Source organism: Erythranthe guttata, chromosome 7 (genome assembly GCF_056151865.1).
Source record: "Erythranthe guttata isolate IM_541 chromosome 7, IM_541, whole genome shotgun sequence".
NCBI classification, from domain to species: Eukaryota; Viridiplantae; Streptophyta; class Magnoliopsida; order Lamiales; family Phrymaceae; genus Erythranthe; species Erythranthe guttata.
Genome location: NC_142539.1, coordinates 2,459,404 through 2,482,500, shown reverse-complemented (window position 1 = coordinate 2,482,500; position 23,097 = coordinate 2,459,404). Strand labels below are relative to the sequence as shown.

Below are 23,097 nucleotides of genomic sequence, written 5' to 3'. Positions count from 1 at the left end.
GAGTTTTGTGCATAAAAGTTTAGTTGAGTGAATATAAAGCTAAGTTGCTATATAGTGTTGAAACGTCTATTCTACGCTACACTGGGTAGATCTTTACCATTCATATACACACAAGTACAAATACACACATACACATTGGTGTGTGTAGATCAACGGTAAAAAATCACCTACTGTAGTCTTCATCGGGTGTAGCATAAAAATAACCACGTTGAACCCTATTCTTAGCTTTGAATTGATTTCCGAGTTAAGTGTGGGAAGGATATTAGGAGTAGAATTAGCATGCTTGAAAAAAGTTCAATTCTTTGAAGATTGAAAAACTAATTTATGTTGGCGATCGAAGGTTCTAGTCTCGTGAGGGAGGATCTATCAGTTGGAACAAGTGAACATGTATCAATTGATCCAGATTTGAATTATCTTGCCAACGATTGCTATGTCGAGCTTATCACACATGATTAGCCTAGTGTTGTTTACCTGTCTCGTACGATTTGAAGGTTGTTATACGAGAGTGTTGGTTGCTGCATGTTCCTTCATTTCCTCAAAACAAGATTTGTATCTTGAAGATATTCATGTACAATGCTATGAAGGACGAATTGAATAAATTGTGTATTCATTGATTATGCTAGATTACATGCTAGAAAAGTCTAGAGAGATAAGAAAGATGGTCTTCGATTGAGTTTTTATATTTGTGTTTGATTGAGTTCTATATTATATAATCGATCTTACAATTTCAGTTCAATTAAAAAAATCGAGAAATTGGAAAATTTCTAAATTGTGAACTTAAACAACTTGATCGTATTGGAATCTACGAAATTTGAAATTTCATTTCTTTATCCATCTATAAAATTAAATACTTAATATTATTATTATTACAAATGCAAGTTTGCTTCAAATTTAAGAACAAAGAAACTTTTGCAAGTCTACATATATATATATATATATGCTCATTATTATACTAGATCTCCAAATGCTCAAGATACTTCTTTCGGCCGTAACTCGATCCCTTCGATAATGAGACCCCTCTTCCAATTAAGATGTCTGGTTTCCGAAACATCAATTTGGATATCAAATTTATCTCCTTCGCAAATAAAAAAATCTCCCAACTCAATTTCAAGCCAACCGTCACTTCTAAAACGTGAAACTCGATCATCGGCAATCGTTCCGGGCAAGCCTCCCCTTCTTCTTCTTATTCTTCTTCTTCGCCCCATTACACGCGGGACTATGTAAACATTGCTAATTGTCTTGTCCACCTTTTCAATCACGGATCCATTTTTTTCTCTTACGAATTTAATCGATGCCTTTGAGGGACAATCGAGCCCTTCGTGGTCCTCCATTAGTTTAAAGACTAAATACGCTGCGTAGTTTGTGTTTGGAGATAGCAATTCTGATTGAAATATTGCGCGCATTCCGAGCCAGAAGACACTTTGTAGTTCAGCCACCTCAGCAAATCTGCAATGCCATTTGCAAATTTACAAAATTAAATTTGAGTTCAAGGCTAAGATTTTACTCTGTAAGAAAATACCATATATATATATATATATATATATATATATATATATATATATATATATATATATATATATATATATATACACACACCTTGAATCTGGTAAAGATGACCATGTCCAGTACATAAGATTGTCTCCCCATGCTATTTGGAATTGTCTTGAGCACAACATATAACACTTCTTTCCGGTTGATTTATCCAATCTCAAACTCTATTCAATAATTTCAACATTTCGACTTTATATATATGTATATCGAACAGTTTTCGGTCCAAAAAATCGAAAAATATTATATATCGGATTAACAAGAAACAAGTAGTGTCAGTGCAGCATATTAACAAACACCTTCCGCCGCCATCCAGGCCCCGTTCTGAGGGGAGGCGAAGTAGGCGGTCGCCTAGAACCACGGATTTTTTTTTAAATTTAGGGCCCCCAATTTTTTTTTACACCCTTTATAAATTAGCATTTATTGAAAAAAAAATATACTATATATATATATAATTATTGAGAACCCTAATTCATAAATAGATATGAAATCAACGAATTCCTCTAATCATGCGCGGCCCCTAATTACTAAAATTATAATGTATTAGTTATTCAATTTTATTTATTTTCACTTGTGTTAGTGCTATTTAATGCAAATTATTCTTAAAAAAAATATTAGGGGGTGGGGCGCTGCCCCCAAACCCATGGAAACTTGAACCCCAATATATCTTAGAAAAACGAGTTAACATAAAGTTTATCATCATTTTACAATAAAAATGAATTTTATTTTAAACTGTAGAGGGCCCCATTTTTTAACCTGTCGCGTGGGCCCCAAAATCTCAGGAACGACCGTGCGCCCAAATCATTAATTCTCTGGGTCCAAGAAAATCATGCAAATAAAATGACTCTTTCACCATGAATTAAATAAGTAAAATGCCAATCAAAAAGTAAAGAGATCAACACAGAAATCAGAAAATTATTACAAAAAAAAAATAAAAGAAAAAGAAAACAAGAAAATGAAGAGGAATTTACCAGTTTGCCCCCATCAAGAAGCAGGGGAGAGTCGCAAAGCGAGAAAAAGAGTTCTTTTTTGGTGGAATACGCCGCCACCGGAGAACTCGACCCAGAAACGATCTCGACGTAATCCGGCGGCAGAAACCGCTCCCAGACGGTGTCGGACTCGGCGGCGGATTTGAGCCCAACAGAAACGGCCGCCGCCGTGCATGCGTCTTTAGGGGAAGTGAAGGAGATGATGTTTGCTATGCATCCCTCTGGTAATAAATTAAACCTTGAAATCTCAGAATTCTCATCTGCCATGGCTGCCTAACAATTTTTCTTTTCCCCTTACTAATATATATATATATATATATATATATATATATATGGTGAAATGGATTAATGATAATTAGACAAAGAATTAAGGGAGTGAAACTTTGTAGTTAAGTTTTGTTTCGAAAGGGATAAATGTTTCGCTCCTGAGTCAATTCGGTGGCAAACTCGGAAATTATTACCGAGTCATCACTGACTTAATACTTAAGCTATGTATATAAATTAATATTTTCGCATTCGGTCCTGAATTAAGGTCAAATTACGAAAACCCCTTTATGTTTGGGTAATTATAATTACCCATCCATAATGTATTTTCTTACGAAAATTGTCTCATTAGTAGGAAAATTTGAGACCGTAAGAATGAACGCGTGAGACAATACATAATTGAGGGTAATGGTTGTAATTACTCAAATAAGAGGGGGGTTTTCATAGTTTGTCCTTACTTTAGGGGGTTGGCCATAATTTTCCCCAAATATATATATATAGAATATGGACAAGTACATATGAATTTTTTTATGGTAAAGAACTTGTAAACACGATCACAATACTTTCAATAACAAAAACACACCACAAATTCACTTCAAATTTAAAAAAAAAAAAAAAAAAAAAAACCAAAAAAAAAAAACAAACTTTTTTAAGTCAATTCTAGTTTATTCCATACTACACTAGGTGAAATATATTGGGTAAATCTCTATCATTTATTCACACACAAAAACATACACACCCACGTTGGTGTGTACAGATGAGCAGTGCAGATCTACCCAATGCAGACTTCACCGCATGTAGCATAGAATCAAAAGTGTTTGGGCCTTAACTCGATCCCTTCGACAATTAGACCTCTCTTCCAATTAAGTTGTTCAATTTCAAGAAATTCAATTTGGGCATCAAATTGATCTCCTTCACCAATGAAAAAATTTCCCAACTCAATTTCAAACCAACCATCTCTTCCAATGCGTGAAATTCGATTATCAGCATTTATTTGACCGGGCAAACTTCTCCTTCTTCTTCGCCACATTACACGTCTTTGAGTTGGTGGTACTATGAAAATCGAGCTTGTCATCTCATTTCCAATCTCGGTTCCGTTTTCTCTTACCAACTTAATTGATGCCTTTGAGGAACAGTCAAGCCCATAGTGTTCATCAGACAGTTTGAACACTAGATATGCTTCGTAGACTGTGCCAGGCGAGAGCATTTGCACTTTAAATATTGCGCGGATTTCAAGCCAACATACACTTTGTAGTTCAGCCACCTCAGCAAATCTGAAACACCGTTGCAAATTTTACAAACCACTATTGTATAATCAATTGAAATTATGACTATGTGACATAGGAGTAGCGATTGGATGGATTGTATCGGAAATTAGCACGTCCGAAAATATTCATATTTATTTCGGAAGAGAAAAACTAATTTCAGTTCCTTTCCAAAAACAAACGGAAATTTGAATGAAAAAACATGTCCCAAAATCGAAAATTTATCGAAAATCAGCGGGGTTCTGGAAATTCTAATTTTTCATTCACCTAAATAACGAAAAACACCCCCACCTATCCGTTCAAACCAAAATCCCCTCTGATTAACTGTTGATCGAGTTTTTTAACGAAAAATATGTACAGTCTATTATACCTTCTATTAAATAGGTGAGAAATAAAAGAAAATATATGAAATTGTGTAAGGTCTATTCCCTAGAATAAAAAGAAAAATCCGTGAAAAGTCATACGGTAAGGGGTTGGTGTAAGAGGGAAACAAATTTCGGGGGATTTTTGGTAATTACGATTAGGTAGGGTGTTTTTCGTAATTTGGCCTATATATTATATACCTTGAATCTGGCAAAGATGTCCATGTCCAGTACATGGAATTGTCTGCCCATGTTATTTGGAGTTCTCTTGAACACATCATATAACACTTCTTTCCGGTTGATTTATCCAGTCTGAAACTCTGGTTCAACAAATTCAAACACGTGGGATTTAAATTATAAACACGTGCAAAATATGTAGTGTTTGATGAGATACATATGATGCTCACAATCATCGGTGAAATCGAACAGTTTTCAGTCCAGAAAAATCGATTTTTTATTTTTATTTTACATATATCAGATTAACAAGAAACATCTAGCACCAGTGTCATTTTAACAAACACCTTGCCCGCAACATAACAATCAATGTCAATAAAATGAATAAACTACAAAAGGTACCCCTGTTTAATCTCAAAATAGCGAAAACCCCTATGATAAATAAACTAGCAAAAATCACTTATAAAATTATTTATATAGCAAACTCGCTTGTTACTCATTTGAGTGTTGATATGATATAAAAATTAAAAACACACAAATACCCTGGGATTTTGCAATTAATAAATTCTTATATTATATAAATATTTTAATTATTTTATTTTTGTTATATCTTAATTAGAAAAGTACAATATGGTCCTTTATTGCTATCAGATAATTTATGTATATATTTTAAATTATCCCTAAACCAAAACAAAACTTAAATTCTTTTTTTTTTTGAGTGAAAACAAAACTTAAATTCTATTATTATGTATTTCTTTATTTTGTATTTAAAAAACATATACTGAATTTTGATTACCAAATTTTTAATAATTTTTCAACTTAATTGTTTACTATTTTCTTAATAATATTTTAATTTCTAAACAAATAAATTAAAAGAAAAATATATACATATATAAGTACATTTTGAGGGATAATTTTATCATTTCGTGTCTAACATACATCCAACACATCCAACGAGTGAGCCACACAAAAGTCAACTAGAGCGGTTTCTGCCTTTGTTTAAATTTAACGACCGGTTTTTGCTAAACTATTTATCACAAGGTAATTTTTGCAGATTACTCTCAATAAAATAGTAAAGGGATCGATCATCCAAGAACACCAAAATCAAAACAATCCACAGAACGGAAGAAAAATTACCATTTTGCCACCATCAAGAAGCAGAGGAGAGTCACAAAGCAAGAAATATAGTTCCTTTTTGGTGGAATACGCCGCCACCGGAGAATTCGACCCCGAAACGATCTCGCCGTAATCCGGCGGCAGAAACCGCTCCCAGACGGTGTCGGATTCGGCGGCGGATTTGACCAGCAAAGAAACGGCCGCCGCCCTGCACGCGTCTTTGGGTGACGTGAAGGAGACGATGTTTGCTATGCATCCCTCTGGTAATAAACTAAACCTCGATGTTTCATAATTCTCATCCGCCATTGCTGCCCTGAGATTTTAGAGAGAGAAAGCTTTTGGGATATTGTGATTATGTAAATCTTGTAATGGATTTATGATAATTAGCAAGAATTAATGTAGAGTGATTACTTTGTTGTGGCATAGTCAACTCAGAGGCAAATGGAGAAATTATTACCGAGTCCGAGTCCACTCACTTAAAAATTAGTGTAAATTACAACCATCCACCAACGTAAACATGTAATTACAAAACAAACCCAATTTATTTGAACTGCAGTTTATAAATTTGTTACAATCACCACCTGCAAAAGGGTTTTAATGTAAGAAATCTACAAATTGCAGAGGGTCGTAATTAAAAAAAAAATGAAGGGTTTTTTTTCTTTCTAAATTAGACATTATCTAAGGGTGGTTGTAATTTACTTTAATAATTAAGATATGTACGTAAATGACATTGTCACCTCGACACATCGAAAACAATTGGATGATGACAAAATTATTAGCGATTGGCATCTTGTATTTCTATTCAACAACGTATTAATAGTTTTTTGATTTTGATTAAGGGGTTGTTGAATTCTTGCCTTGGAATAAGTGGAAGAAAACGGCTTCATATTGGTGCAATCTGATCCATTATCAGATAGCAATCCTGATTCCGATGGATCATTTCTTTTTCGGATATATAAAATAGTGGATTTCATCACAAGAAAATTAATAGGATATTTTTTTTAAGAATAATGTATATCGTCCAACTAATTAAGACCGGTAAGAGGGTAAAATTGAGAATAATGTAATTATTATGTCTTTTTTAAATTTTAAATGGACAAATAGTTTGAAAGCAAATACTTATTTAAATCGATAAATATTTTAAAGAGTATAGAATATTATTATTTATAAAAACAATGTACTAATTAGTAATTACCAAGTCTTAACTTATCAATGTAACCTTGGAACTTAGTCTTTGTTGTAATGTTTTATTTTTTTCCAATCAAATCCATTCAACTTCCAAACTAACAACTAATTCGCTGACTTTTCCTTCGCCAACTGTTTCCCAATTCCAATTAAGAAAACGAGCCAAACAATGATCGAAAAACCGATATAAAAGCCTTCAAAGAAACAAAAGCCAAACAATGTAATCACTCTTTCGAAAATTTAGATAAAAAAAAAATTACCACACAAATACAAACAATACAATATTTTGTGTACCTACAAATGTTGTGCAAATTACGGCCACCCCCGAGGTATGGTCAAATTACGAAAAAAACCCTCTTGTTTGGGTAATTACAGTCACCCCCTCCTTTTAAATATTTTTACACAAAATTTATGTAATTCGGTTATTTGCCGAACCAAATCGTATATTCAATTCGGTAAACGGTTAGAAATATTGTACTTACCGAATTTTCGGTTCGGTTATATTCAATTCGGTAAACGGTATGAGATGTTGTACTTACCGAAATTTTGATTCGGTTTTACCGATTTAACATCCCTGAATTTATCTCTGGAGGAGTATTTTCGTAAGATGATACATAGTTGAAGGAGTGACTATAATTACCCAAACATAATTGGTGTTTTCGTAATTTGACAATAACTGAGAGGTGGCCCTAATTTGTCCACAAATGTTTGATACTACTTGTTGGTGCCCACTCCTACTCCTCAATGGTGTAGGTGGGGGCACTGGCCTTCAATATATGTGGTTCAACTTCATCCATCAATCCCAATTTCTCCATATTTTCTTAAATGTGGATACATATTTAATTTTTTTTTCCATTTTATTATCATGCAACAATCACTCAAATCAACCACACACACACACAAAAAAAAAAAAAAAAAAAACATGGTGTTTCCCGATTCCGACGAAGAAAACTACGATCGGAAAACCGAACAAAAAGCCTTCGACGAAACAAAAGCCGGCGTCAAAGGTCTCGTCGACGCCGGCGTCGCCACTCTCCCGAGAATATTCATTCACGCACCCGAAAAAAATTCAGACAAAAACAGCACCACCGCCACTCAGTTCGATATTCCGGTAATAGACCTTATCGGATTAATCGAAGAAGATCCCGTCAAAGATAAAGGAATCATAGACAAGATACTGGATGCATCGAAGAAATGGGGATTCTTCCAAGTGGTGAATCATGGTATCCCGATGGAGATTCTTGACGAGATGCTGAATGGGGTTCGTCGGCAGGGACGGAACCAGGATCAAAATGTAGGGGGGGCTAACTAAAATTTTGGGGTTCGGGGCAACGCCCCGAAAAAAAATTTAGGTTCACAAAACATTGCAAAAAATAAGTTTATATTACTAATTTTTAATTAAAATATCATATATATAATAATTATATCATATTTTAATCATCACATAAAATTCTAAATTAGTTCAAATTATTCTAATAATGTATTGCACTTAATATTTCAGGGATTCAGGGCACGATCTCAAGGCATTGATAAAAAATTCAAAAATAAGTAATATTCATAAATTTTATTTTAAATAATACAAGTTTTAAGCATCTTATTTTATATTTTATATTAAATATGATATATTTATCTATAATTTATATAAGATTATGGAGAAGAAACAAAAAAAATAATGGATTAAAACACATATTTACAAAAACTTTGGGGGGGCCAAAAGTAATATTCAAAAAAAAAATACCAAATACCTAAAAAAATTTTTTTTTTTTTTTCTTGGGGGGTCAACAGCCCCCCCCAGCCCCTTGCAAGTACCGCCCCTGTTCGTCGGTTCCACGAGCAAGAGACGGAGGCGAAGAAGTTGTACTATTCGAGAGATTTTACGAGGAAGATGATTTATAATAGTAACTTCGATTTGTTTAGCTCGCCGGCAGCTAGTTGGAGGGACTCGTTTAACTGTATTCTGGCTCCTGATCCGCCGCTGCCGGAGGAGTTGCCTTTTGTTTGCAGGTAAAATTACCAAAATGCCCTCCATGTTTGATTTCGAATTAAATGTCGCTTTGGAGAATTTTGTCGTCCTTTCGTATTATTTGTCATTTTAGAATTTTACACTGATGCATTAGTTACTATTTTCTCAAATTTTCTCTTTTATCACACTTGGTTAGTTGACAAAGAATTAGTGGAAAAAAATCAATGGGAAGGGTATTTTAGTCCAATTGTATTTTTTTCCTTAAAACTCGCTTTTGGAGAATTTTTCTTGTGTCGCATTTTATCACTTTAGAATTCCATGATGATGTAGTAATTACCATTTTCTCAATTTGTTTTAAAAGAGGATTAGTGAAACGAAGTCAATGGAAAGGGTATTTCAGTCACATTCTATGATTTTTCTTAATATAACCAAAACGGCACTTATTTTGAAACATAGGAAGTATATACATTTAAGCCTCGTTTAGTTGAGCAGATAAATTACATAAGTAGTTAAATGATTAAAGTCTTAATATTAGGCTAATTGTGTGTGTGTGTGTGTGTGTGTGTGTGTGTGTGTGTGTGTGTGTGTGTGTGTGTGTGTGTGTGTTATACAGGGAAATTGTGATGGAATACTCGAAGCGAGTAATGAGCTTAGGAATCACATTGTTCAACCTTCTCTCGGAGGCACTTGGACTCAATCGAAATCACCTAACCGACATAGATTGTGCACAAACACTTGCACTTTTAGGACATTACTACCCCTCGTGCCCACAGCCCGAACTCACACTAGGTACGGTGAAACATTCCGACTATGGTTTCTTGACAATTCTTCTTCAAGACAATTTAGGTGGTCTTCAAGTTCTTCATCGGAATCAATGGGTGGATATTCCTCCGAAACAAGGCGCTTTAGTCGTTAATATCGGAGATCTTCTTTAGGCATGCATTTTTTTTATTAAATTATAATCTATATTCTTTGTTTGTTCATATATCAAATTAAAATGTTCGGGTTTTTTTTTTTTTGGTGGATTTTTTTTTTCAGTTGATATCGAATGATATATTGAAGAGTGTGGAGCACCGAGTCTTGGCTAGTCGTTTAGGTCCACGAATATCGGTGGCTTGCTTCTTTGGGAGAGATACTTTGGGTGGGAGCACGAGGGTGTACCGGCCTATTGAAGAGATGCTAGCGGAGGATAATCCGCCAAAGTATCGCGGAGTAACGATGAACGAATATACTAGTTATGTTCGTACCAAGGGGGTGCATGGCTCTTCTTTGCAGAGTTTAAAGCTTTAGATATTATACCATATGAACTCTTATAGGAATATATGGAGATCAATTGAGGTTTGAAGTCATGTGTCTAAGATGCTTGTAATAGAACTTTGTAGTAATGAATTCAAGAAATTACTCTAAAATTGTTAAAACAAACGTAATATTCTATATAGAGATTTATTATTTTTCGAAGCTGAAATGCTTTAGGCGTGGTAACACTTATAGGCAAATTAAGTAATTGAAACGAGATATATTACAATACAAAATATAATATGAAACTGTAACATAGTATCTCCAGTCGCCAAGTTTAGATCTTGAAATGAAGCAAAGCGGAAATCCCATCAAGGCCTTTGTTGAATGAGTACGTAACGTATTCCTCTACCGTTGTTTCTCTGTATTTTGGAGGATTATCTTCAGATAGCAACTCCTTTATTGGCCCGTAAATCTTCGACGATGGCATTAGAGAAGTGCTAAAGAAGCATGCCACCGACATTCTTGGACCTTCCCGATTCGCTAGAACTCTGTGTTCCACGCTTTTGAACTTGTCATTCGAAATAAGCTGAAAAAAAGAATCAATACAACTTAGTACATATGTTATATTATGGTATGTCTGAAAAATGACAAAAACCTATCTAAAATAAGGCTAAATTACAAAAATACTCCTTTAGTTTGTGAATTTGTCTTTACCCCTCAAAATAACGGTCTATTCTATATTTTTAACAGCAACGGTGAAATGTCTAAATTACCTTTGGATACAAATTAAAAAAAGAAATTATAAATAAAAATTTGAAAACACGCATAGTCAAAACAACCCGTTGAAGTATGTTGGGAAATACTATGCTACACCTGTTGAAATACACCGGGTAGATCATTATCATTCATATACACACAAACACACACAGATCCACATTGTTGTGTGTAGATCAACCGTAAAAATCCACCCAGTGTAACCTTCACCTTCACCTGGTGTAGCATAGAAATCACCCAAACGGCAATTGAAATCACGAAATATCAAAATTGCTCTTGGAAAAAAAATTGCCCAAAAAAAAGGATGGAAATGTCTAAAATACCCTCATATGTTTCTAAAGAAAATGGATTCCTAAATTTAAAAAAAAAAATTGCAAAGCAAAAACTACCACAGTAGATGAAGTGAACCGACAAACCTGTAGCAGATCTCCAATGTTAATCACAAGAGCACCATGCACAGGTGGAATATCAATCCACATATTATCGAGAAAAACTTGGAGGCCTCCGATTTGGTCTTGTAAGAGAACGGTGAGGAAGGCATCGTCGGTGTGATTGGTTGCACCCAAAGTCAGCTCTGGCTGTGGGCACGCTGGATAGTAATGGCCCACGAACGTTAGCCCATCGGTACATCCCATTTCCGCTAGCCGACTCGATTCAAGCCCGAGTGCCTCTGATAGCAAACCGAATAACCGAAAACCCAAATTCATTACGTGTCTTGAATACTCTATTTGTATATCTCTGCATAATTAATAAAGGTGGTGAAAATATTGATAGCTCTCTATGTTTATGCAACTACAAACGGATTTATTGCATGTAGCCCCTAGGATTTAGAGTGTGTTTGGTTACAATTATTTTACATCTGATAAGTGGTTACGTCTTATTTTTTGAATTAGTTTCTGAATGGTTTGAATAATAAGCATACAAGTTTTTCTGACTGATTATAAAATCTTAAATGAAAAGGTATGCAATCCAAAAGCATTTTTTTTTTAAGATTGTTTGAAGAAAAAAATACGAAACAATTTTGAACAGCTTATAAGCATAGCCAAACACCCGATTAATTTTATTAGCAAACAATCTCATGAAAACGAACGAATTAGGGGGTTGTGTGCTTAAAACATGCATCATATAATTTGTTTACTAATATTTATTTTAGCAATTCATTATAACACAGAGGTACTGAATCATGCAATAAACTTCAAATTAAACCCACCACCAATAACTCGAAAAAAGTTGTTCAATATAAGAGGTAGTAGTGATTTGAAATCCATTGCACGATAAATTTATCTTGACAAATTCAATTTACTTGGGTCCCGTTTAGTTGGTAAGATAAGATTAGCCAAGATAAGATTAAATAATCTAATAAAACAAAATTATTTTATTGGAGCTCGCGACGTCCAACAAAAAAAACTCACGAGAAGACAAGATAAGCCATGATTACATAATTTTGGAGGGTCGACCTGGCAATTAATTGGGGATACCAAACATCATATTAACTCCAACTATTTAGTTAATCTTAGCTTATCTTGGCAACCAAACGGGGCCTTGGTGTGTTGCGGATTCGAAATTGTTATTAGCCCAAATCCTTCAATCCAGATGCAAATCTCACTCGACTTTTTTTTAATCACACAAATCCATCAAATTAACGTACGTTCGACTTTGTGCCATAGATTAGATCCACCTTGCTATTTGATGAGTGCATAGTGGATTTCAAAATTCATTTCTACACACAAAATTCGACGGCTTTGGTATTATGGATTTGAAATTATTAACCGTACGTACCTGCACGAAGCGGGCAATTCTTCGGGCTTAGGAGGATTCGGAGCCATAAAAGATAAGAAAGTATCCCTCCAATTAACTGTAGGTACACTATACAAATCAGAGTTGCTGTTGTAGACAAACTTTCTCGTCACATCGCGCGTGTAATACACCTTCTTCGCCTCCGCGTCCATCTCGTTGAATCTGCGGACCCCACAAAGCATCTCCTCCAATACACCGACAGGAATCCCATGATTCACCACCTGGAAAAACCCGTATTTCTCCGATGCATGTCTGATTTTATCAACTGTCACCTTTCGATCAATGCCTTCTTTTTCAAGGTCGACTAACCGGAATATCATAATTCCACTCGTTTGCGTGAGCTGTTGTGTTGGTGGAATATTCTTCGGGGAGTCGGAATATTCTAGGGATTGTTTCGACTCCTGAGTCGACTAGGCCTTTTACGCCTGCTTTCGTTTCGTCGAAAGATTTTAATTCTCCGGCACGATCGTACTTAGTTTCTCTCACTAACTCCATTTTTCTCCGAGTTAGAGAGAGAGAGAGAGAGAGAAGGATAGCATTTAAAAGTTGCACTCAAATTAGGCAACATCTTTTGACTTTTGAAGTGAAGCAGAATACACCGCAAAGATGAACCATACAATTTTCAATTTGAGGTCCCTTTCTTGATTTTTATGTATAAAACTTCAAATTGATCACCGGGCCGGGCCCTATAATAGACTTATTTGACAATATATAGGGTAAATTACGACCACCCCTGAGGTAAGGTCAAATTACGAAAAAACCCCTCATGTTTGGGTAATTACAACCACCTCTCAACTATGAATCTTCTTACATGTTCACCCTTGCGGTGTCAAATTTAGTGAAATCTTCTAGATTATGTAGAAAATTCTCCGGTTTGTACCCGTTTTATCCCATTCAAGCTTACATTTTGAAACAAAATGATCAGAAGATGTGTCTTTTGGCTTATAAATATCATATTGTGGTGCATTAGAAACTACATTTATGCACAAAACGAGTACAAACTAGAGAATATTCCACTTAATTTAGAAGATTTTATTGAATTTGACACCATAAAGGTGGACGTGTAAAAAAAATCGTAATTGAGTGAATGATTGTAATTACCCAAACTAGAGAGGTTTTTTTCGTAATTTGACCATACCTTCAGAGGTGGCCGTAATTTACCCTAATAATATTGATGTTACAAGTGTAATTTTCGGGAAAAAAACAACATAAGAATTTTCTTAAGTATTTTCGTCAATTAAATTTGAATCGGAAATCAGAATCTACTATGTATTCCAATCCCATCAAAAAAAAATCACAACTTTTGAAATTCGGAATGGAAAATATGGTTCCAAAATGAAAATTCGAAAATTGCGCCTCACCTTACACTTCTAATTTCCACAATATTACAAGCTGCGAATTTCTTCGTTAACACAAAACATATGAAAAAGTCCTTCAAATCTATCAGATCAAATTAGCACCTCCGAAGCAAAATTAATAATATTAATCAAGGCCAAATCCCAATTCTTGCTTAAATAATTTCTGCAGTGTAATTGAAATTTCAAGAATTTCGAAATGTATACCGTGCCCAAGTTATAACATATCGAAAAATGAAGGCGCGACGACCAAAATAAAAAAAAATAAAAATACCATGCAATGCTGCTAGGAAACAACCTTAACCAAAAAAAACCGATACCTGTAATAAATAATAATCAGGCAAATTTTAAACAAACAAACTAAAACTCGACATCCTCTTTAGTTTGTTTTAGCTTTAGTTGCCTTCTTCTTCGGCGATCTCCTAAGAATTGAATTCTTCATGCCGATGAAGAAGAGAAGCGCTCCAAGCAAGGCCAAACTCTGTTCCAAAAATTCATATAATCAATTTAAATACCGATAAATTAACCGATCACGTATTTAAATTTTACAATTTCGAATTCAATAATAACGCACCTGTGTGAACTTGACAAATAGCTCGGTAAACTCTTTCTTGTCAGCATCGTGGTTGTAAAAGTCGTACAAGATCGGTGCTGCTATTGCTTGATGCAGAAGCTGCATTATTAAAATTTTACATGATTACTACAAAAAAAAATTAAAATATATATATATATATATATATATATATATATATATATATATATATATATATATGTATATATATATATATATATATATATATATATATATATATATATATATATATATATATATATATATATATATATATATATATATATATATATATATATATAATGGATTCAAAGATTTAAGACAGATACCAGAATTGAAGCTCCAAACGAGCTTCCGAAGAGAAACAGGAAGCTTCCGAGGGCTTTCATTACAATGGCGCCCAATATCAAATGCTTCATCTGAGAGTCGTATAATTTTTTTTCTCCAAGTTAGTGAAAGTGAAATATAAGCATCTACACGAGATTTTCTCGAGTTTTTCGATTGAAGAAAATATATCTATTTGGAAGCTCCTTACATCGACATGTGGCACTTGAATTCCGGTTTGCGATGTCACATGCTTGGTGAAAACACTGAATTTTGATTTCAAATTCTTGGCCGCGGGCCCACCGTCTACTCCAAATTCATTGAACCTACGTACGAAAATGTTGTGTGATATTTCAATTTCGAGCAAATACAACAAAATACAAAAATTAATTATTTTCTTAGAAAAGATTAGTCAAAATAAAGATTAAATAATTGCATCTTATGAAAAATCCAACTGTATTGTTGACTAATAGGAGGTCAAATAAGTAATCTCCCAATTAGCAAAAGCCAGTTTTTTCTGCAACTGCGGCTCGGCCCGGCCCGAATAGTTATTGGACTAACTAATCATCCAATAAGGTCCAATTATTCAATTAAACACGGTTAATCTTCCAACCAAACGAGGTTTTAGTACACGAAGCACTATAACTGAAACACAGCTAACAAAAAAAAAAAGTTCTTTATCATCGAAATCAAGAATTTACGGTAAAATGCAGCATAGGATCTGATCTATATATCGAAAAACCTCAGTCGACAAATAATTTTTGAAAAAACAAGTTCTTTATCATCGAAATCAAGAATTTACGGTCAATGCAGCATAGGATCTAATCTATATATCGAAAAACTTCTGTCGATAAATAATGTTTGCGGAAAGTTAGTGCAAATAAATCCTAATTTATCTATCATCATAACAAGAGACTTATTCAAGAAACATCAATTAAAAAATTATAATAAATAAATAAATAAATAAAAGATAAATTCTTGCTGAAAATCGAAGTAACATCACTGAAGCAAAAAATGGTGCAGAGTATCTGTAATAATTCACATTATTATTAATTAATTAAAAAACCATAGATCCAATCGAAAATCCCAGGTTAATTAAACATGAACTAACTAACAACCTCGGACCAAATCGAACAAAATTACTTGAAATTTCAGGTTAAGAAGATGAAACAACTAAAACCCACTACACAAACAAGCTACTGAAAATGGAAAATCCGGAAGAAAAAAAAAAATTATAATAATTAAATAAATAATGACAAAATAGATCTAGAGAGAGAAAGAGGAATGAAGCTCTTACTCTTGATAAGCCGACAGAATGAAAACAGAGACGAAGAGCAGTCTGCCGAGGAAAGACAAGAAAGCCATTGTTGCAGTGGGGGAAGAAAAGTGAAGAAAAACCCCTTCTCTCTCCTCTCTCTCTCTCTAGAAGTTGGGTTTGGTTTCTCTGTCTAGATTTTGTGTGTAATGATAATTAAAGACAGAGATCCAAAAGGGCGAGGAGAGAGAGAGAGATTCAAGGGACCTTGTAAATTTCTTCGAGAATCGCAACGAATTGTCTAAATTACGGTATTTATACCCTGATTTTTTCAAGAAAATGTGTCTTTTTTTTTCTTTTTCTTTTTTTTTTTTTTAATTTGTTGTTTCTTTTTGAGGTTTTCAAAGTGAATGTTGAAACATGCAATAATTTGCTCTGTACATTGTAATAATCTTAACGTTAAATATTATGTTTAAACCTAACGGTAAAATTCCGAGTTAAAGTAATTCGAATTTTATCAATATCGAGTTTGTAGTTTATCTGCAGTGTGGTTTACGTCTCTTGCAAGTTTGTAAATTATTTAACGAAAATAGAGAGTACTTACCTATTACACATACTTGTATAACTGTATATTGTGTATGTATGAATTTATACGCGTGTATTGTTAGATATAATCCATTGAAAATCACGAGCGTGGCATAAAAACAAACAAAATAAAAGTGGAGGATCCATATATTTTTAGTGAAATTAAAAGAAAGTTTACTAAATTCTTGTTTTGGTGAAATTAAAAGAAAACTTTCTGATTTCTTTTTTTAATTTGATTTTTTAAATTATAAATAAAATACTAGTAATATTTTGGTCTAATATGAACTAAGTTGACAAATTTGACTATATTAACCAAATTATGGAATGAAATAATTATATAAGGAAAAAAAACATAAACAAATGAAAAGTGGAGGAAATGCTAAGTACTTGCAAAGAAATGCCATGCTTCAAAGTTAGGTCAATATGCATTATTATTCCCCATATATTATATAACATGAAAAATTTAACTTGACCGCTACACGAAACTTCCATGTAATTGTGCAATTAGTCAACATGTTAATCTTTTAAATTTTTTTAACAAGGAAAAAGAAAAAGTTGTTATCTTAAGTATCTCATTTTCCAAATACAGTATAACTTCGATAAATTAGGTTTTGCGATAAACTAATAACTTCGCTTAAATAATATTTTTTCGGTCCGGACTCAGAAGACGTATTAAAGTATTAATTTGATAATTTAAATAGTTTGCTAAATTAATAGAAATTTATTAATTTCAACTGTATTAATTTATAGCAATTTAACCGTGGTGAATTTGATTCATGTGTATGATAAAAAAAGAAAAAAAATGTTAAATTATGAGAATGGACAATAAAGCAAGTGAAATATTCAATAATATAAAATTGAAAAAGAAAACATTAACTTGGAACTCGATTTTGTTGAAAAAAATTTAATTACTATTAATTGGATTTGATCAAATAAAATATAAAAACATATTTTTGATAAACTATAAGAATGAAAAAGTATATAAAAAAAAGGTAGCATGTGAGACCACACTAGAAGTTAGAAGACAGATCATAGATCTTGGCTTCATTATTTAATTTGGTTTATGGAATAATTAATTAATTAATTGCACGTTGTCATTGGATGCCATTTTCATATTTAAATAAATATTAAATAAAATAAATAAATAAAGAAATCGAGTGGTTTGTGGCCAAAACGTGATTTTCGTATAAAGCAAAGTATTTAAAGCTAATTCAATCTGGTAAAGTAAGAGTAAGTACGTAGCAGCCCACATATTTACATGTCATATGAAGCAATATATTAACATATAGTGTGTCACAATCACAAACATAAACGTATGTATTTTTTTATAATTAAAAAATAAACAATATTAAAAAAATATCTCAAAAAATAATATAAAAAAAATAATAATAACTCAAAAACGAGTATGTCAATCTACATATTAAATTTTTAGTAACAATTTTTATGGAAGTTAGGGTAAACTACGATTTAAATCAGGGGCGGACCCTGGGGTTTTCTTGAGGCTGAAATTACAGGGTGATTTAAGAGAAGTTTTTTTTTTTATGAATTAAAGTGTACAAAATTAAAAGTTTGAGGGACGAAACTATATTAACTAATATATAAATATCCAAAAAAATTATTCAAAAACAAAAATTCTTTGGGGATGGGGGCACCCAGGCACGTACATGGTTACGCCCCTTGTTTAAATTACGGCCACCCCCTGAGGTAAGGTTAAATTACGAAAAAACCCATCATATTAAGGTAATTACAACAAACCAGTCCCTCAATTATGAATCTTCTTACACATCCACTTTTACAATGTCAAATTTAGTGGGATCTTCTAAATTATATGAACTATACTCCAATTTGTACCCGTTTTATCCCATCCGAGCTCCACATTTTGCAACAAGATGATCATAAGATGTGTCACTTGACTTGTAAATATCATATTGCGGTGCATCACAAACTCTATTTTTGCACAAAGCGAGTAAATACTAGAGAACAATCCACAGAATCTAGAAATTTATGTTGAATTTGACATTATAAAAATGGACGTATAAGAAGATTCATAATTGATGGGATGTCGTAATTACCAAAGCTGGGGAATTTTTTTTTTTTTTTTTTTTTTGTAATTTAACTTTACATCAAGAGTGATCGTAATTTACCGTAGAAGTTATATTTATTAAACAATTGATAATTGTTTGGGCTTATATACATGTGTGTGTGGAATGAGCTGCCATCCGGCCCATACCCATTTGAACCGGCTAGCTAGGTTTATAAATAAGACTTTTATCCAAACTTATTTGCAAGTGATAATGGGCTTACACAAAACCTCATTACCAAGCCCATTATTACTACCAAATAATAATAATAATAACAACAACAACAACAATAATAATGATAATAATAATAATAATATAGTTGTTTTTTTTTTCAGAATGGAACTGGAATTAGTTTTTCACTTTCGAAAAATATTCCTATGTTTCGTAAGTTGTAATTTTTGATAATTTACGGATCAGAATCATCACAATTTATTTATTTTTATTTGTATTTTTTTTAAGTCAAATCAACACAATTTGGAAATTCCATTTTCTTTTTTTTCACTAATTGTTTGTTACTCGTGTATAAGGAGGAAGTTTATTTAATTTTGAACAGCCAACAAACACAGTCAGTATTATTTAATAGTCACTATAAGGAATTTTATTTATAAATTTCGACATCATATGGAACAGCAAAAATTCCCATCACAAAAAAAAAAAATTTAAAAAATAAGAAAAATGAAATTCATAATTGACTATTATTGTCTTATTAAAGAAAAATGGAATATTCTAAAGGATCGTACATTTGATAAATTGACAAGAAAGGATTAATTATTAATTTTCTCTTCAAATTATTCTAGAAACCAATTTTTTTTTTTTTTTTTGAGTTAAAAAAAAAAAAAAAAAAAAAAAAAAAAACCTAGACCCCAAGCCTATTTATAGATAAAAAATTAACTAGTACATGAAGAGTTTCAGTCAATATGCTAATTTGAAAATTAGCAAAAACATTTCAACTCCAAAAACAAAATATATCGAAAATAGAATGACACAGGCAATATGCTACACAAGACGAAAAACACTGAATAACTTCGCATTATAAATCTATACAAATAACAGATCACGCGATTTATTTTATCGAGTGTAGCATCTACAAAACTTTTTGGTCCCATGACGATGCTATCAATCAACATATTGTGGTACAAGACAGCTGTTTGAACTTTCATGCATGACATCGACATATCATATTCTAGAATTTACTTTTGATTTATGGAATTAATTAAATGTAACGCTTTATAATCGAATGAGGTTTAGCCCGATGGGACCAAAATGGAATGTTTAAATATTTGTCTTTTCCGAAATTTGCTTGTTTCGTCACGAGAATTTACGACTTTTGCATAATTTTCCACCTCAATTTCCAAAATTTCAATCGTTCAGATTCATCGACGTTCTGGGTCGAATTTGAAATTATAAATATATATTTTTATTTTTTCTTTGGGTAAATTACACCCACGCCCTTGAGGTATGCTGAAAGAACTTTAAAATCCTTGTGGTATCGGTAATTGCGCTCACACCCTTGAAACACAGTTAGAAATTCTAATGGGATAATGCGTTAGATACGTTATTCCGATAGGAGTCTAACGAACTATTAGTTTCAGAAAATGGTGGAACCAACATACAACTATGGATGATTTAAGAAATGCTGGGGGAACAGTGTTAGCCCCTAGCCCTATGTTGTCTCCACCACTTACTAAAAGTAATAGTCCTTTAGAACTCTATCAGAATAACATATCTAATGTATTATCCCGTTACAGTTTCTAACTATGTTTCAGGGGTGCGTGTAATTACATATACCACAAGGGTCTTAAAGTTATTTCAGCATACTTTAGGGGTGTAGGTGTAATTTACCTTTTTTTCTTTTAACTTAATTGCATTGTACCAAAGAAGGCACTAGTTTTGTTGCATGTCAACGTTTTGCTCTAATGATGGTCCCGTTCTATAGCTTTTCTTGGATATACATATATAATGCTTATAAAGTTGAGTTTACATGTTTTTGTCTTTGGATTAAATAACAAAATAATAAATAAAGAAATAAATACTAAGCATTATATTTATAATATCAACATTGTTGTGTATGTTGTTACATTAGAGCTAGGTTGATAATCGAGCGAATTCCCAACTCAAAATTTTCTCGTTTTTGCAACAAGTTTATTTGTTATGTTCCAATTTTTGAAATTTAAACTTACAATTATTTTCAATTAATTTTTTTTCCCAAAAATATTAATCTCAAACCGATCCATCCAATTTATTCTATATTTATCTAAGAGCAATTCCAATGGGGGAATCAAATGGAGTATTATATGATAAAACTTCCATTTTGATTCCCAAAACTTAAAATTTCTTCTCCAATGGAAGCATCAAAGAGTAGTCTTTTTGATACTTTATATTCTAGAGGTGCAAAAATGCACCCAAAAAAACCAAGTATCAAATATTCCTAGAAATTAGGAAATGCAATTTCAACGTAAACAAAATAAATTTTCTAACAAATTCCCATGGAATAGGGACCAAATAAATCTATTAATTTATGTTTAATACATATTTAAAAATAAAATAATTTATTTGATTCCTACGGGTTGGAGTATATTATTTTTTTTGAAGTACCAAAGTATTATTTCAAGCATCAATTAAGGATTTAGATGCCTCATTTTAATACCTACCATTGGAGTTGCTATTAAAGCATTTTTTATTATTTTATACACGAGTTAGAGCAACTCCAACCCATTGTTATCAAATGGGATTATCAAATACTCATTTGATAACCAGGATTATACTTTGATATCTCTATATAACTAGTGAACTCCAACCACAAGTATCAAAAAACAATTATCAAACAAATTTATGATTATTTATATATTATTTATTTTCCAATCTATTTTAAATAACCATACAAACCGATTTTTTTGGTAAGCTATCTTCAAAATCAATATTAGTCAAGTAAAATTATATATAAATAGAGATTATTTTTTCCGTGGAATTTTGTTGAAGCTATAGAGAAAGAAAAAAAAATATGTTGAAAACGTAGAAAATTTTATTTTATTTTGTTGAGATTTTTTTTCCAGTGGAAATTTGTTGAAGATGTAGAAAATTTAATTTTATTCTGTTGAGATTTTTACGTAAAGAAAAGAAAACTCAATTATGTTGAGGTTTTTCTTTTTTCACGTGCTCCTATTTTTTAGGAGAATATTTGATAACTATTTATTTGGGATGTATTTTTACTCCCCGAATGATGAGTTATCAAAATAGAACCCTATATTAATAACCCCATTGGATGAGAGAGTTTTTAAAATTGGGGAGTCAAATGGAGGTTAAGGGATTTGATAACCCATTTAATAACCCGGTTGGAGTTGCTCTTAGTAAGTTTGATATTCTACAAAGACCCAATGCTTGGAATTATTTTGGAAGTTATTTTTATTTTATTTTGGAAAAATACATTTTAAGGGAATAATTTGAGAATGAAAGTAACGTTTAATTTGTTTATAAACTGAGAATAAACAAAATACACTGTTGCAGTAAAATTATGTTGGAAAATGTATTTTAGAAGAAAACTTTGAAAAATAAAGTGATGTTCGTTCGTTTTTTAATAAAAACATTTTCTTAAACTCTTTTAACTATAAAAGTCAAATCATGTCTCGGGCAGAGAGAATCTTTTGAAATGTTTGTAGAAATTATTTTTGAAAAGCTAAACAAACACGAACTCAGTTCCGAAAAATAATAAAATTGAAATGGAAACGAAACCAAACATTGTCGAGGTCTTTTTTTTTTTTTTTTTTTTTTTAAATTAGCTACTAATAACGCCAAGTTCATTGACCAAAATCCAACATACTAATAGCTAGTTAATGGTGAGTGAGGGTTAGATTATTTATAATTTATACAAATCAACCTATGTTCGATTTTAGTAAGATTTGTGCAAAGATTTTAGTAAGATTTAGATACAATAATAGAGAGGTAACCAATTAAAATTACTATTTAAATATAAAAAGGACTAATATAAAATGACTATTTAAATATATAAAAGACTAATATAAAATTACTATGCATGCTTTGGACTATCACTATTTTTGTGCAAAGAATATTATTTATTGATTTTGACAGTATAATGATATTTATGTAACGAATACTCTCCAAATTATTCTAGACAATATTAATATTCCACACACGTGCTGATTAAGGAAATTTATTTAGACATATTTTGATTTATATTATTTAATTAAAATACAAAATATCTTTTTTTACCAATTAAAAGAAAGAGAAAAAAA

The 23,097-nt window shown here is 32.1% G+C and overlaps 5 protein-coding genes and 1 pseudogene across 6 annotated transcripts in view; 1 reads left to right on the top strand and 5 right to left on the bottom strand.

Moving 5' to 3' along the window:
* LOC148768972 (1-aminocyclopropane-1-carboxylate oxidase homolog 1-like) overlaps positions 1–12 on the bottom strand; it is a 5,104-nt gene extending 5,092 nt beyond the window's left edge. The window contains exon 1 of the mRNA XM_088820684.1: positions 1–12. This exon is cut by the window's left edge and continues 624 nt beyond it. The gene's annotated coding sequence lies outside the window, so the exon portion shown is untranslated.
* A 783-nt stretch (positions 13–795) lies between these two features.
* Positions 796–3,010, bottom strand: LOC105962874 (putative F-box protein PP2-B12). The gene is made up of 3 exons (XM_012987207.2): positions 2,520–3,010; positions 1,597–1,715; positions 796–1,446 (listed from the first exon to the last, which is right to left on the bottom strand). The coding sequence occupies exons 1-3, from the start codon at positions 2,802–2,804 to the stop codon at positions 969–971; spliced, it is 882 nt and encodes a 293-aa protein (XP_012842661.2). The 5' UTR covers positions 2,805–3,010; the 3' UTR covers positions 796–968.
* Positions 3,011–3,299: 289 nt separating this feature from the next.
* On the bottom strand, positions 3,300–6,161 carry LOC105962875 (putative F-box protein PP2-B12). Its single transcript, XM_012987208.2, has 3 exons — positions 5,740–6,161; positions 4,630–4,748; positions 3,300–4,075 (listed from the first exon to the last, which is right to left on the bottom strand). The coding sequence occupies exons 1-3, from the start codon at positions 6,022–6,024 to the stop codon at positions 3,610–3,612; spliced, it is 870 nt and encodes a 289-aa protein (XP_012842662.2). The 5' UTR covers positions 6,025–6,161; the 3' UTR covers positions 3,300–3,609.
* Positions 6,162–7,697: 1,536 nt separating this feature from the next.
* On the top strand, positions 7,698–10,264 carry LOC105962872 (1-aminocyclopropane-1-carboxylate oxidase homolog 1-like; annotated as a pseudogene). The gene is made up of 4 exons (XR_016032126.1): positions 7,698–8,164; positions 8,699–8,907; positions 9,480–9,801; positions 9,905–10,264. The product of XR_016032126.1 is annotated as a 1-aminocyclopropane-1-carboxylate oxidase homolog 1-like (transcript).
* An 11-nt stretch (positions 10,265–10,275) lies between these two features.
* On the bottom strand, positions 10,276–13,262 carry LOC105962873 (1-aminocyclopropane-1-carboxylate oxidase homolog 1). The gene is given in 4 exon segments (XM_012987206.2): positions 10,276–10,691; positions 11,296–11,617; positions 12,659–12,981; positions 12,983–13,262. Coding segments are annotated over 4 exon segments (1,086 nt in total). The 5' UTR covers positions 13,172–13,262; the 3' UTR covers positions 10,276–10,439.
* A 920-nt stretch (positions 13,263–14,182) lies between these two features.
* On the bottom strand, positions 14,183–16,505 carry LOC105962876 (uncharacterized). Its single transcript, XM_012987209.2, has 5 exons — positions 16,224–16,505; positions 15,138–15,252; positions 14,932–15,021; positions 14,606–14,704; positions 14,183–14,512 (listed from the first exon to the last, which is right to left on the bottom strand). Exons 1-5 carry the CDS (start codon positions 16,289–16,291, stop codon positions 14,411–14,413), a joined length of 474 nt encoding a protein of 157 aa, XP_012842663.2. The 5' UTR covers positions 16,292–16,505; the 3' UTR covers positions 14,183–14,410.
* Positions 16,506–23,097: the final 6,592 nt, after the last annotated feature.

Excerpts from the sequence above, each read along its gene's own strand:
- LOC105962874 (XM_012987207.2), bottom strand. The coding sequence starts at position 2,804 with ATGGCAGATGAGAATTCTGAGATTTCAAGGTTTAATTTATTACCAGAG. Across the intron at positions 1,716-2,519 it reads TTCTTGATGGGGGCAAACTG|AGTTTGAGATTGGATAAATC; the intron begins GTAAATTCCTCT and ends ATTATTGAATAG. Across the intron at positions 1,447-1,596 it reads TCATCTTTACCAGATTCAAG|ATTTGCTGAGGTGGCTGAAC; the intron begins GTGTGTGTATAT and ends ATGGCATTGCAG.
- LOC105962875 (XM_012987208.2), bottom strand. The coding sequence starts at position 6,024 with ATGGCGGATGAGAATTATGAAACATCGAGGTTTAGTTTATTACCAGAG. Across the intron at positions 4,749-5,739 it reads TTCTTGATGGTGGCAAAATG|AGTTTCAGACTGGATAAATC; the intron begins GTAATTTTTCTT and ends TTGTTGAACCAG. Across the intron at positions 4,076-4,629 it reads ACATCTTTGCCAGATTCAAG|ATTTGCTGAGGTGGCTGAAC; the intron begins GTATATAATATA and ends ACGGTGTTTCAG.
- LOC105962876 (XM_012987209.2), bottom strand. The coding sequence starts at position 16,291 with ATGGCTTTCTTGTCTTTCCTCGGCAGACTGCTCTTCGTCTCTGTTTTC. Across the intron at positions 15,253-16,223 it reads ATTCTGTCGGCTTATCAAGA|GTTCAATGAATTTGGAGTAG; the intron begins GTAAGAGCTTCA and ends TTTCGTACGTAG. Across the intron at positions 14,513-14,605 it reads TATTTGTCAAGTTCACACAG|AGTTTGGCCTTGCTTGGAGC; the intron begins GTGCGTTATTAT and ends TTTTTGGAACAG.